Below are 13,378 nucleotides of genomic sequence, written 5' to 3' on the forward strand. Positions count from 1 at the left end.
CAAGCAAGCCAGCTAATATATTCATGACTTTTTTGTGCAATAATAATTATCTCTCTAAAAACATCACAAATACCTTGATTATCTGCAATGCTTGGAATTTCCATTTAACTGCTTCTTAAAATGTATCTCCATGGAAACTGGTTTTCACATCCTTGTAGCTTAGAACATCTAAAACTCAACGATGTTGTGGATCCTTTAAAGTAAGGATGGTAGAAAGAGCAAGAAACATAATAAATATGCAAATCTTTTCACTCCTTTAATTTCTAGTTCCTGGTTAACATTCTTCCTCCAATAATTCATCCTGAGAAGGATTTATGAATTATGCCTTCTTTACATTTAAATTTAATGCATCCAAAACTCCTTGCTCTGGAATGTTCATGTATTCTAAAATACAAGTTGCTACCTAGCACTTTTTCTTTTTCAGTAGTATCGCATTCATTTTGAAAAATAAAAAAAGATAAAATGGGTCTTAAACCATCCCCAAATCCTTTATATACCTGATGAGAGAAAACGTCTACACTATTAAATACATTCCCAGAGTTATTAGAGGAAGTAAAGCACATAGTGCATGCACATTCAGTTATGCTATCGTTCAATCAGAATCATTTCTACTACCTCTACCATTTACTTATGTGTCTAATTCTTCAAATGTTATCAGGGGGCTACAATATTATAAACATTGTGTTGGAGAATAATGATTTTTAATAAATTCAGTTAGTTTAATGGATCTATGTCTTTTAAATCCTGAGACAAGAAGGAAAAAATTTACAGGCATGTAAATGTATAGGGACGGAAGCACTGTTTATCTAATTGAGAGTAGTCAGGATTGCTGATTTTGTTTTGTTTAGTTTTGTTTTCCAATCTGTCTAAATTGGGGGGATAGGAATGAGCAGCCTAAGATCTAAGGACCTACCATTCCAAGGAAGATTGAGATGATGTAGAGCCCAGAGTGTAAGTTACGGGAAATCCACACCTTTTTGTTGATTTAATAGCGTTTGAATAAAGAATTTTGTGAAATAAGGAAATATGTAGTGATCAAAGTGAACATGAGTCATTTTAAAAGTTAGCTGAGGTTTATTCTAAATGCAATACTGAATTGTTGTGGATTTTTCTCTTATTGAAGCCACTTGTGTGTGTGTGTGTGTGTGTGTGTGTGTGTGTTTGTCTACTTGGACATCATCAGTAACTTTTAGTTGATATATATGTGTCTAGCAAAATAAAAGGTTGACAATTCTAGAAACTTTTAGATTTCATCTCTGATCTGGGTCAATACTCATTCCTTTTGCAATAGGAAGTTTTTCATCCTCCAATTGTGTCCCCTTGTTTTCTTCACTGTCCTGTTAATTTCCAGCTTTATGTCGCAATGATCAGGGAGAGATGTCTGTATAACCTCTATGTGCTTGAATTTACTCAAGTTTGACATGTGTCCCAGAATGTGGTCTAATATATGCCACATGAGCTTGAAAAGAATGGAATTTTTTTGCATGTGGGTGGAAAGCTCTCCAAATATATATCAAGTCAAGTTGTCAAATTGTGCTATTTAGATCTGTAGTCTCCTTGTTCAGTTTCTTTCCAAATGATCTTCCTTTTTCAGAGAGTGGTGTATTAAAGCCACCAATTATAAATGCTGAGCCTGTGATCTCTTTTTTCAACTTTTGGAGTGTTTGATTTACACATTTCACAGGTCTCTCATTAGGTGCATATATGTTTATTATGCTCACTGCTTCTTGGTCTATTGTTCCCTTGAACATTATATAGTGTCCCCCTTGTCTATTGTTATGGCCCGTATCATGAGGTCAATTTGATCAGATATTAAGATTGCCACCCCAGCTTTTTTCGCTTTACCATTTGCTTGGTATATTTTTCTTCAGCCTTTAATTCTCAACCTCTTTTTTCTGTAACCTTGAGATGAGTCTCCTGGAGGCAGCAGATTGAAAGGTTATGTTTTTGACCCAGTCTCTTAGCCTCTGCCTTTCAATGTCTGAGTTCAGGCCATTGATTTCAGTGTTATTTTATACTTCTGTGGACTCTGTGGGGTCATCTTGTACCTTTTATGTTGGACATTTTCCTATCTACCTATCTTGTGCATTGTGTGTGCATGTGGTTTATGTTTTCATTCTTTCCACAATTGAACTGATGTTATTCCTGGGGCTCTTTCCTCTTTGTTGCTCAATGGGTGCAGTTATTCGATGTGATGAGTAATTGCCCTTGGTGAGTGTTGATGTTCTGCCCTTACTGGATCAGCAAGGATCTTTTGTAGGGCTGGGTTTCTTTTTATGTATTCTTTGAGGTTTCCCTAGTCTGGGAAGCCTCTTCTCCATCTATCTTAATGGACCATTTGGCTGGTTAAAGTATTATTGAATTTGCGTTGTTTTCCTTCAATATTTGGAATATGTTAATCCATACCCTCCTCTTCTTCATTATTTCCGCTGATAGATCTGAACATACTCTTATTGGGGTACCTTTATACCTGACTCTTTGGTTTTCCCTAGCTGCCTTTATGATCTCCTTTTCCTCATAGTTGGATAATTTGACAATTATTGGTCTTCGTGATCTCTTCTTGGGTTTGAGTCTGACTGGTGTTCTCTCAGCCTCTTCAATGGTTACCTGATTTTCATTTATTAAGCTCTGGAAGTTTCTTCTGGAAGTCGCTTCTCTGGCCAATCTCTAAGTAGGCTTCACAGTTCTTAGAGCATCTTGGCTAGCCTGTGGTCTTTTCCTTTATAACTGGAGTGCTGAGGAGTGCCTGTGGTAATACCCTTCTTGGATTTTCCCACAGTAACATGGAGCCCCACCAGTGGTTGTCAGGTGTTTCCCCTAATCACTTGTAGGGCCCCAGAATTTAGGCTGGGGATGCCCCGACATTTTCTAGGGGAGAACACGCTGCTATTTGTTGTGTGGAAGAGAACCAGGGAGAATTCCCCTACTACATGCCAAGACAATAAATGCGGGTTGAAGATCCCCCAGTTGGACCTTCAGAGTTGCCCTACGCAGAGGCGAGTGACCTGGAGGCTGTTAGTGACTTGTGACAGGAAAGGAAGTGGAAGGGGATGAAAAAGAGAAAGGAAGACACAGACTGGAGAAATAATGCCAAGCAAACTGACACCCACTCCCACACACAAAATTAAAATGCACACAGTAAACAAAAATGAAAAAAAGTAAGAAAAAGAAACTACCAAGGAGAGTGAAATGAACTGCTTAGACAGTGGTAGAAAATAGAGAAGAGCTGGAGGAAGAGGAGAAAAGAAGAAAGATGCAAGATGAACACAAACAAAGAAAGAAATGAAAAGAAAAGGAAGGATAGAGAGAGAATTTTTAAAAGTAGAAAAAGAAATAGCTCATCCCATGCTGTGCTATGTGTAATACTGACTCATCCTGTGTGCTGCACTGTCTTAGGGGTCATGCTGCGCACTGGGAGAACAGAATTTCCCTAGCAACATTGTAGGGGTCTGGGAACCAGCAGTGGCATGTGAAAGGAATGAGAGGGACAAGAGAGAATCATACAAGCAGAAAGAGAATGAAAGATAACAAAGAAAGAAAGAGGAAAGAAAGAAAAAGAGCATTAAGTGAAAGAAGGGGAAAAACCCCAACTGTGTTCATGAATATCGGCTGTGATGGTAAAGAAGTAGGAGAGATAGAGATAGAGAGAGAGAAGAAGGAAATAAGGAATAAAGAGATAGCTGATCCCTGATTGCTTGATTGTGGAGTCAGATGGGTTTAGACCCTGCCCCACAGTGGCAGGTTGGTGTGCCCTTTTAATGCAGTGGTGCTGGTCGAAATTGCCCTAGTTGATGATATTGCTTTAGAGATCCAATGGAGGTTTCCTCAGCAGTGCAGCGTGGTGTAGATGTTTGTCCCAGCTGCCTTGTGTGGTGTACAGCACTCCCACGGAGTTCCTCCTGCCATTTTGGTTAATTTGACCTAAGCAGAGGGTGGTGACCTGGAAGCCAGTAGTGGCATATGATAGGAAAGAGTGGAAGAGAAAAGGAGAAAGAGGGAAAAAGAAAATAAGGAGGGATAAAGAAGAATGAGAGGAACAAAAATCCAACACAAACCTGAGCTCATTGAAATGGACTGTGGTGGGAAAGATAGAAGGACTAGTGAATTGAGTGAGAAGAAATAGAGTATTAGGTAAAGAAATAACTGAGACTTGATCACCTGTCTGTGAGGCTGGAGAAGTTCCAACTCTTCCTTAAAGTAGCAGGGTGGTGTACTCTTTGATGTAGTGTTCCACAGACGTTGTGTGGGATTACTTCAAACGCAAGATCACACCCGTGGCCAGGCTTCAGTTGAGTGTTGGAGCACATTGGTATGCCTTCCTTGTGCACTGCAGCAGGGCTGGAGGCTGGAGTGTTCCCACAGTCCCACCTAGGGCCCCAGGGCAGGCAGGGCCTCCCCACCTATGTGTAGAGTCTCAGAGAGGGGATGTTGGCTTATTGTCCTATCTAGTCTGCTGGTGCCTACTAGAACAGAGGATTTTATTTTCCATTCCTTTATCTGCCTGGCCAGCTATAATAAGGTCAAATTAAATTGTCTTCCAAAGTCTCTGGGCTGTAGCTCCTGCTCTTTGAGACTGACACTTGCTAAACTGGGTCTTTGTCATGCAAAAAGCCACCAGATCCTGTAGCTGAGTTCAGGCATTCCTTAGCTGGGTTTCTTCTTAGGCTGACTTATGTTAAACTCCCCTCCCTCCCACCACCTAGTTTTTCCTTGGAGCTGAGTAATCAACTGGGGTTTGGATTTTAAACCACTTATATATCCTTAACCCTTTTTATTATGCTTGTGATATGCTCTGATTTGGGGGCTGTCAGACTGACCCCCAGAGGGGGAGATTCAGCTTATCTTTGGGGTTGTTTTCTTCACGGCCTATTGGAACTAAATTAGCTCCCTGGACTCCCGACTTTCCGCCTGTTTTCTCCCACACTGCAATCTATCTAAGGTAGAAATCTGCTTTTTCTTCTACTCTAAATTATGGCTACCCACCACCACCACTCCCCAGTCTGTCAGCTCAAGACAGCCACCCAAGGGGAGACCTCTGGTGAGGAGTTCTCCTCCTGTCTGGGATTCTGTCCCCTTTAGAGTACTTTAAAGCGTTGTTGGTTTGCTTTGAGTGGAAATCCCACACCAAAAAAAGGGGTTCAGCTGAGACCCTGGTACCTTAGCTCTGATTTCAGGACTCCACCTCCCTGTTCCCTTCACCATACACCCCAATTTTCAGGTCAGGCAGCAGGCGCTACAGATGGGTGAGTCCTTCGGGTAACCATTATTTCCCACCTGTCTTCTTGATTATGATTTTGAGGACATTCCTCTTTCATCTCTCTTTCCTGGTTTAGTAAGTTATACAAATTTCAGACTTGAAATGTCCAAAACCAATACCAGTACACTGCAGCTCAGTACTGTCTAGAATATTGATTGTTCTTCATTCTGTTTTATTTTTGACAACTTCCAATTTCCTAGATTCGTACTTGATATAGTCCAAGTTTCAATTATTCATTAATGTTTGCAACTGTTTCTACTCATTTTTAGTTCTACTCCACCAGTACATGATGGTCCAGAAGACTTTACTGCCACAGGGTTAGCTCCACACATTTTGCTATGATTGGCTCTACTATAAGAAGGCAGCTCTGCTTTGTAAGTAAGTTCCAACCTCCTAGGCTTATTTTCTGGTACTATTTCTAACAATGCTATGTTTTCTTCATTAGATTTTCAGTATGTAGACATTTCTCAGTGCTATTTATAAAGGTTTCAGTGGCTAATTCCTCAGAGGTGGGTAGCCTATTTCTTCTTAGTACGTTTTTCTTTGTTTGGAAGCTCTCTTGAAACCCGTTCACTCTGTGTGGTGTTAGTTTGTTTTTGTTTTTTTTTCAGAGATGATAGATGGAGTAAGATTCTTCAATGAAAGAATCTGAGATTTATACATAATAAGAGATCACAGGACATGAGATGAAAGGAGTTAGGTTGGGGGAATGTTAAATCCAGTCCTTTGTATGAAGTCAGAGAACTAGCCAAGTGAAAGAGAGAGTTGAAAGAGAAGAGCACTGGAGTGCCAGAGTAGAAGAACAGGCCGTGAGAGAGCCAGCCATGGAGAGAGCTAGAAGAGAAGAGAACGGAAGAAGGAACAAAGGGAATTCGCACATACATAAACCTTTGGGAGAGCATTTTTAAAATTTATACTGGAGGGATCCTGTACCTTGTTCTGATTGGAAGTTTTGAATTAGAGAAGGAATGCAATCCATATTAGGGGTTTCTGAATCCTCCTGTGGATGGGGATGAAGTTATTCTGGTGCATGGCTATGCTAGATGGGTGGAGGGTGGGGATGTATAAACAGAAAATAGGGGACAAATCTGGCTTCCAGTAGTGATGAGATTAACTACTAGACCTTTTAAGTGGGTCTGCTGGTATTTGAAAAACCAATGATATAACTTCTAGAATCACAGAGAAACACAAGACACCACAGTATGACTCAATGATAGATAATAGTTGGCAATGGTCTAATTTTTAATATAAATATGAAATGTCAACAAGTCAACAAAAAAGCCAAAAACCAATCAAAAATGACTATAGTATAGCAAAGAGGATATTCAAGCACCAAGACATACACGTAAATATGCTTATGATCATTAAATACCATCCATATCATCATTGCAAAAGTGACAATGATAAGAATTACTAATTAGAAATGCTGCCAATATGTTGGGCCTTGAAATGCGTATACATAGCTAATGCAATTGAAAATGGTATAACTACTACATATGATACTTTTTAAAAAAATACCTAGAAATAGTAGAAATATCTTACATACATATATACAATTGTATACTACAGAATATAACAGTCTGTGACATATCATTTTTTGGAATCCTGAGGACATCATGCTGAGTCAAATATGTCAACCACAGGACACATATGTTTTGGGTCACTATTGTAAAGAGTTACGAATATGTATACACACACAAAAAAAACAAATTTCTTTGATGGTTTCCAGGGACTGCAGGGAAATGGAGAAGAGAGTCACTTTCTAGATAGTAGGCACTTATTGCTTTGCTTTTGGTGGAGAAAGAGGCAATGCAATGATGGGTGAAGTTAGTACAACTTGATGAAAGTAAATAAAATTACTAAAATGTGCATGTGAAAAAAGACAATTGTGAAGAATTCTATAGTATAAACAGCTTTACAATGTCAATAAATTAATCAAAATATACGTGTGATTATATAGGTTGTTATTGATGCATATAAGGAAATATTTGGCGGTAAACAAAGATACATGTTTAAGTGTTTGTTTAAGCATATTTATACAAACATTTATGAGTGCTGCTAATAAGTTAATATATATATAGCAAGTTGCATGGGGAAACACTTTTGGAAAACTTTTCAACATATCTGAATACTCATGGACTTATTTTCACTGGTTGAAAGAGAAGAGATCACAGTTTTGAATGACATCTTATTCAGTTGGCACACACAAAGATGACATTCTACCTTCTAGTTTGGTGAGTATCATGTGGGGATTTATAAACTTGGAGTGATCATCTAAGATATGCCTATTAATTTTTACACTCATGAAGCAGAACTTTAAAGAATAACTAAATCAAAAGTTCAAAGAAGAATCTAGTTCACATGAGTAATATTCCACAGGAAACACAGTCTCTTCTAACATAAGACCAAATGAACTGATGGTTTCTGTCTACCCATTCTCTCTCTCAACTGACTATTCTGACCGGGTAAACAATAGATGGTTGCCAAGATAATGAGAGAAGAATATAGAATAAATTCCATTAAAAAAAATGTCACCTACTGCAAAGTTATACACTAGAGGAATTCCAGAGTTTACTGCCTAAAGACACACCTTGACCTAGGAACTGAAGTTATTTTTTCCAGTCATCTTCCAGTCAAATAGTACATTGATTTATAAATTAATCAAAATTATTAATGAACAGAGTAGTCCTTTAAACAATTAAGGACATGGGACAAATTGATGAACATCACCTAAATCAGAGATTAAAAAATGTCATAGAAAAAGCAGAACTAGGTTAGTGGAATCAGAACAAATGTGATGGAAATAATCAGATTATTATTTATAGATTATACTTAGTTTGGTGGTTGTTACGAGGTGGTGTTGTGTCAGTTCTGATTAATAGTAATCCTATGTACAATAGTAGAAAACACTATCTGGTCCTGTAACCTCATCACAATTGCTGTTCGCTGTGTGATCATTGATGCAGCCACTATGTCAATCATCTCATGATGGGTCTTCCTTTTTCACTGACCTTCAGCTGTACTAAGCATGGTGTCTTTTTTTCTGAGGATAAATCTTTTCTTATGTACAAAGATAAAGACTCACCATCCTTGTTTCTAGGTAACATTCCAGCTGCACTTTTTTCAAAACAGTTTTGTTTGTTCTCCTGAAAGACCCTGGTACTTGCAACATTCTTCACCAACATCTTCATTGAAATGTATCCATTCTTCTTTGGTCTTCTTATTCACTTTTAAATTTTTACATGCATATGAGATTGAATATACTATGACCTGGGTCAGGCATACCTTAGTCCTTAAAGTGACAATTTTCTCCCTCAATACTTTAAAGAGTTCTTTAGTAGTACAATTGTCCAATGAAATATGTCATTTAATTTTTTCTCTGCTTTAATGAATACTGACTTCAGAATTATATAAAACTTAAAACTTTGGTCTTCTCTCAGTTCTTCTAGATGTTGTCTACTTATATAAAAATAGTAAGAAATGTCACAGACCACTTTATATAATGTTGTTGAAATCCAATTTAATATGCTGTGTGACCTTCATGTAAAACACAATAAAATGAGGAATATTAATTTTGAAAGCACTGTTCATGATTCCTTCACCTAGAAAATACATATAACATGTACATTTTCTAAGGAAGTGAGAAGTCTGGATAAAAGGTAGGGAGAGTGTGAACTATAAGATGGAAGGAAGAGTATTGAGATGTTCAGCAAACTACCCATAGCTCAGTATGCTAAGGTTCTTGAAATATACACTAGTACTTATCACACTGATACCATTGTTGACTTTATAAAATAAACAAAATTTCATTAAAATGAGAAGAGTGAGGCTGCAAGAATCTGAAATATAAATATGGTGAGAGAGTACATAATTAAGTTAAAAATACTTATTTAATTAGATTAGAGATTATACAGGGACATAGTTGATTTAAATGGACTTTACATGTTTTCAAACATGGTCAACAAGAAATACCTTGGCTTGAAAAATGAAACTTGAGTGTAAGACTTTGTTTGCAAGAGACAAGAAATAGAGAAGAAAAATCGGACAAGGTGTGCAGATTTTTATAAACGTAGCAATTATTCAGGGCATTCAGTATTGTGGATAAACCCATGAGGGCTGCCATTAACCTTATGAGTCTCTCAGGGTTTAGACCAGTGGATGGGAACATCAATTCATGTCCTTAACCCCTCCTCATTTCCACACCCCCATTAGGAAACATTAAAACAGGGGCTGGCAGTTTGCTTCTCCTATTTGAACTCAGGAAATGAAACCTGGGTCCCTGAATGCCAGAAGCCTTGCTGTAAGTGTGCTGGATGATGACTACACTGCCGTGTGCTACGTTAGACATCTGTAAAGAGGGCAGTGTCCTTACTCTGGAGATAAAAATACAGTGTGACAAACTATCGGCTACTACATCACAGTGTGATATTGACAAAGGATCCTAAGAGCTGCCAAATCTCTTCCATTCCGTGGCTTTACCAGTGTGCTGTTACTGAATTCAAAAGTAGAAAGAAGAAAGACAGAACAAAACATATGTGGAACTGAGACTGGACTTTCAGAAGGAAAATGATTTGATGACTGGAAAGTATATGAAGATCTGAAAATACATCTCAGGCATCTGGTGAGAACAAAGGGAGCTCGTGACCACCATTGTGGACTTAATTTTACAATTATCAAGTGCATTCCTGGTGTCACTGGCTTCTAAAAGAACACTCTCTCTATGCCTCTTAATAGACACTCAGGTAGATTTACATTCCACATGATACCCCCCCATCAAAGTAAGTCTCGCATTTCAGTTCTTGTTTCAAAGGATATGTATGCTACTTCTGACTTATTTAGAGCAAGAAAAAAATTTACCCACATTAGTGTCAATTATTTGTAACTGAGAGTAAATGAGAATAGCAGTATATGATTGATTGCCCACTGGTTTGGTTGGATTGTGGGCAAGCATTGGGAAGTTGTAGCAAGGTTTTGGAATTGATATTCAATTAGAGAAAGCTGGGACTGTCTATTTCCATATGATTAACAATCTTGTAAGAGGTATGAAACAGTTCTTTTATGTCTGAATCAGAGTTGCTATGAGTCAAAATCAATTCCATGGCCGTGGAAGGTTTGTGGACTCACTGACTATCCTAAATGCATTTCGCAACATTTGGTGTAAAATTCTTCAGATAATATATTCTTTATCACATTATTTTACCCTTGAAATTTATCGACATCAACCAGAACAGTTTTCTTTATTGTGAACATGCCCGATCACATTCTATAAGTAATTAGCTGACTTATATAATTTGCATGGTTTTAAAACAATTTTATTAAAGAGTCTAGGGCAGAATTAAATAACAGAACCCAATTCTTTACAGAATCACAAATATCATATAATACATGGCTTTAGAACTTACAAAGGACAAAATGTGCAGGTTTTATGGTTTTGGTCCCAGAAGACCTTTTAAAGAAGGTATAATAGGCCAAAGTTTGAGAAAGTTTATAAGCAGTTAAATTTGGAAGTTATTACATTTTAATATTACTCCGGTCAACAACTGTTTTGAATCATTCCTTGAACCCTCCAGTGTCATTTATTCTCTTTCCCATCTAGTTTTGTTGGGAAGTTTTAACTTAATCTATTAATCATTGGTGTATTCTAATAGATGTTTATATATGAGTTAAAATCTCTTTCAAATTTTTATAAATACCTATATTTCAGTTAGAACCGCAAATCCCAAATGGCCAAATCTTTGGATGGATGGAATTGAAGACATGGGTGTCTATATGGCTTAGTTGCTCATTTTTCCATTTTTCTGTATCCTTTGTTTACACATTGAGCTGTAACCCTCAGGCTGGCAGCTAAAACCTGTTGTTGCTCTGAAAGAGAAAGAGGAAGCTGTGTGCACACAGGAAGATTTATACTTGTTGGAGCTCATATGAAGTCACCATGCGGAAGAGTTGACTAGCTGTCAGGAAGTGTGGTTATTGTTTTCGTGTCGTTTGTGGTCTAGGAATGAGTCTTCATCTCTGTACAGCGCTACTGCTCATTCTCTTGCCTCCTAGGAGTTCGTTCCTCTAGGAAATCTGAAATATATCTTGAATTTCAACTGGTCATGCTACCATTTTTAGCTCACAACTAACTGTAAGATTTTTAGATGCTAGAACTATCAGCAAAAGGAAAAGCAACTCAAATAAATATTTGGAAACAGCAGAGAGCTTTGACACAGAAATACTAACATAACCTACACTTGAATTATTGTTTTCTCAAGTCTCCATCTGTCTAGTCAAATTCCAGTGATACACCTTACATAATACACTTACATAAATAACTTTTGCTTTGGGTATGAATTTGTTGGCATCTGGGTATTTACTGGTCCAAATTGACATTTCTCAGTTAAAGGGCTTTGGATCAATCGATTCCTAGAGAAGAGCAAAAATGTAGTTAATGCAGAGATTCATCAAAGTGATTAAAATTAAATTTCCAAGTCAAAGAAAACATCTAATTTTTGGTCAACAGGTCTTAGAGGGAAGCTACAGAAAAGCCATCAGGTGACGTCTTAAGAAGGTGGTTTTACTGATTATAAATACAGTTGCTGGCTATGCAAATTGATTATTATTGTGACGTCGTGCTTGTGGGTATTTTCTTTGAAGTGAAGTGTATAAGTGGATTATACATTTCCAATCAACAATATTTGTGATTGAACATATTATCACAGAGGTCTACCAAAATAAAAACAAATATACAGGTCGATGATGAAGAGTGAAATTTGAAGAGGCAGAGCTGCACTGAGTGAAATACTTTTCTATCTGTATCATAAAACCCCAACATATCATGTTCATTTCCAATTTTACTGTCTTCATGCCTTCTGTGTTGACACTACTAGGGATCTCAGGGCTGGAGTCTGCGCAGTGCTGGATTGGGATCCCATTCTTTGTCATGTATCTCAGTGCAATGATTGGAAACTTCTTGCTGCTGACCATCATACAATCAGAACGCAGCCTCCATGAGCCTATGTATATCTTTCTAGGCATGCTCGGAACCACTGATATTGGACTTGCTACGAGCGTTATACCCAAGATGCTTGGGGTGTTCTGGTTTCATATCCCAGAAATTTATTTTGACTCTTGTTTGCTTCAAATGTGGCTTATACACACTTTTCAGGGCATTGAGTCAGGTATTCTGCTTGCTATGGCTTTTGATCGTTACATTGCCATCTGTTATCCTCTGAGGCATGCCACCATCTTAACCTTCCAGCTGGTCATCCAAATAGGTACTGCAGTAACTCTCAGGGCTGTTGCCCTTGTAACACCCTGCCTAATTCTGATAAAGAGCCGCCTTAAATATTATCACACAACTGTCATCTCGCACTCCTACTGTGAGCATATGGCGATTGTGAAGCTTGCTGCAGGAAATATTTGGATCCATAAAATTTATGGTTTGTTTGTGGCCTTTACAGTTGGAGGATTTGACATCATATTCATTTCCTTGTCCTACATCCAGATATTGACCACCGTTTTACGTCTGCCCCAGAAGGAAGCTAGGTTTAAAGCATTTGATACTTGTATCACCCACATTTGTGTCTTCCTCCAGTTCTATCTCCTAGCCTTCTTCTCCTTCTTTACACACAGGTTTGGTTCTCACATCCCCCCTTATATCCACATTCTCTTTTCTAGCATTTACTTGCTGGTCCCTCCATTCCTTAATCCACTTGTCTATGGTTTAAAGACAAGACAGATACGCAGTCATGTAGTGAAAATGTTCAATATTTAATATATAAGGTAATTAGTATGTTCACAACTTCTTTGATCAATGATAATCATCTGTCAATAGAATCATAAAAATCCTGTACGTTATCTGAGATGATGGAGTTTTCTATTTAATCAATTCTTGAAATATATCAGCATTTTATCTAATTTCCAGATCAACATAACTAGTGACTATTCCTCAAAAATATTGTGGATCCTCCCCGAGTGATGTAAGTAAGGAATGTAGAACGAGGTAGCAACATAATAAATACACACATGTTTTCTGTCTCCTCTTTCATTTTTACTTCCTGGTTAAGTTTCCTCTTTCAAGAATTCTTCCTCAAAAAAATTCATGAAGCTCCCTCAGTGCCAGAACATTGTATTCTATTA

The 13,378-nt window shown here is 37.7% G+C and overlaps 1 protein-coding gene across 1 annotated transcript; it reads left to right on the forward strand.

Moving 5' to 3' along the window:
- Nucleotides 1-12,074: 12,074 nt before the first annotated feature.
- LOC142445876 (olfactory receptor 52A1-like) lies at nucleotides 12,075-13,013 on the forward strand. The gene has a single exon (XM_075547750.1). The coding sequence runs from the start codon at nucleotides 12,075-12,077 to the stop codon at nucleotides 13,011-13,013; it is 939 nt and encodes a 312-aa protein (XP_075403865.1).
- The last annotated feature ends 365 nt before the right edge of the window (nucleotides 13,014-13,378 follow it).

Source organism: Tenrec ecaudatus, chromosome 4 (assembly GCF_050624435.1).
Source record: "Tenrec ecaudatus isolate mTenEca1 chromosome 4, mTenEca1.hap1, whole genome shotgun sequence".
NCBI classification, from domain to species: Eukaryota; Metazoa; Chordata; class Mammalia; order Afrosoricida; family Tenrecidae; genus Tenrec; species Tenrec ecaudatus.

Bases quoted from the DNA above. Each gene is read 5' to 3' on its own strand.
- LOC142445876 (XM_075547750.1), top strand. From the start codon at position 12,075: ATGTTCATTTCCAATTTTACTGTCTTCATGCCTTCTGTGTTGACACTA.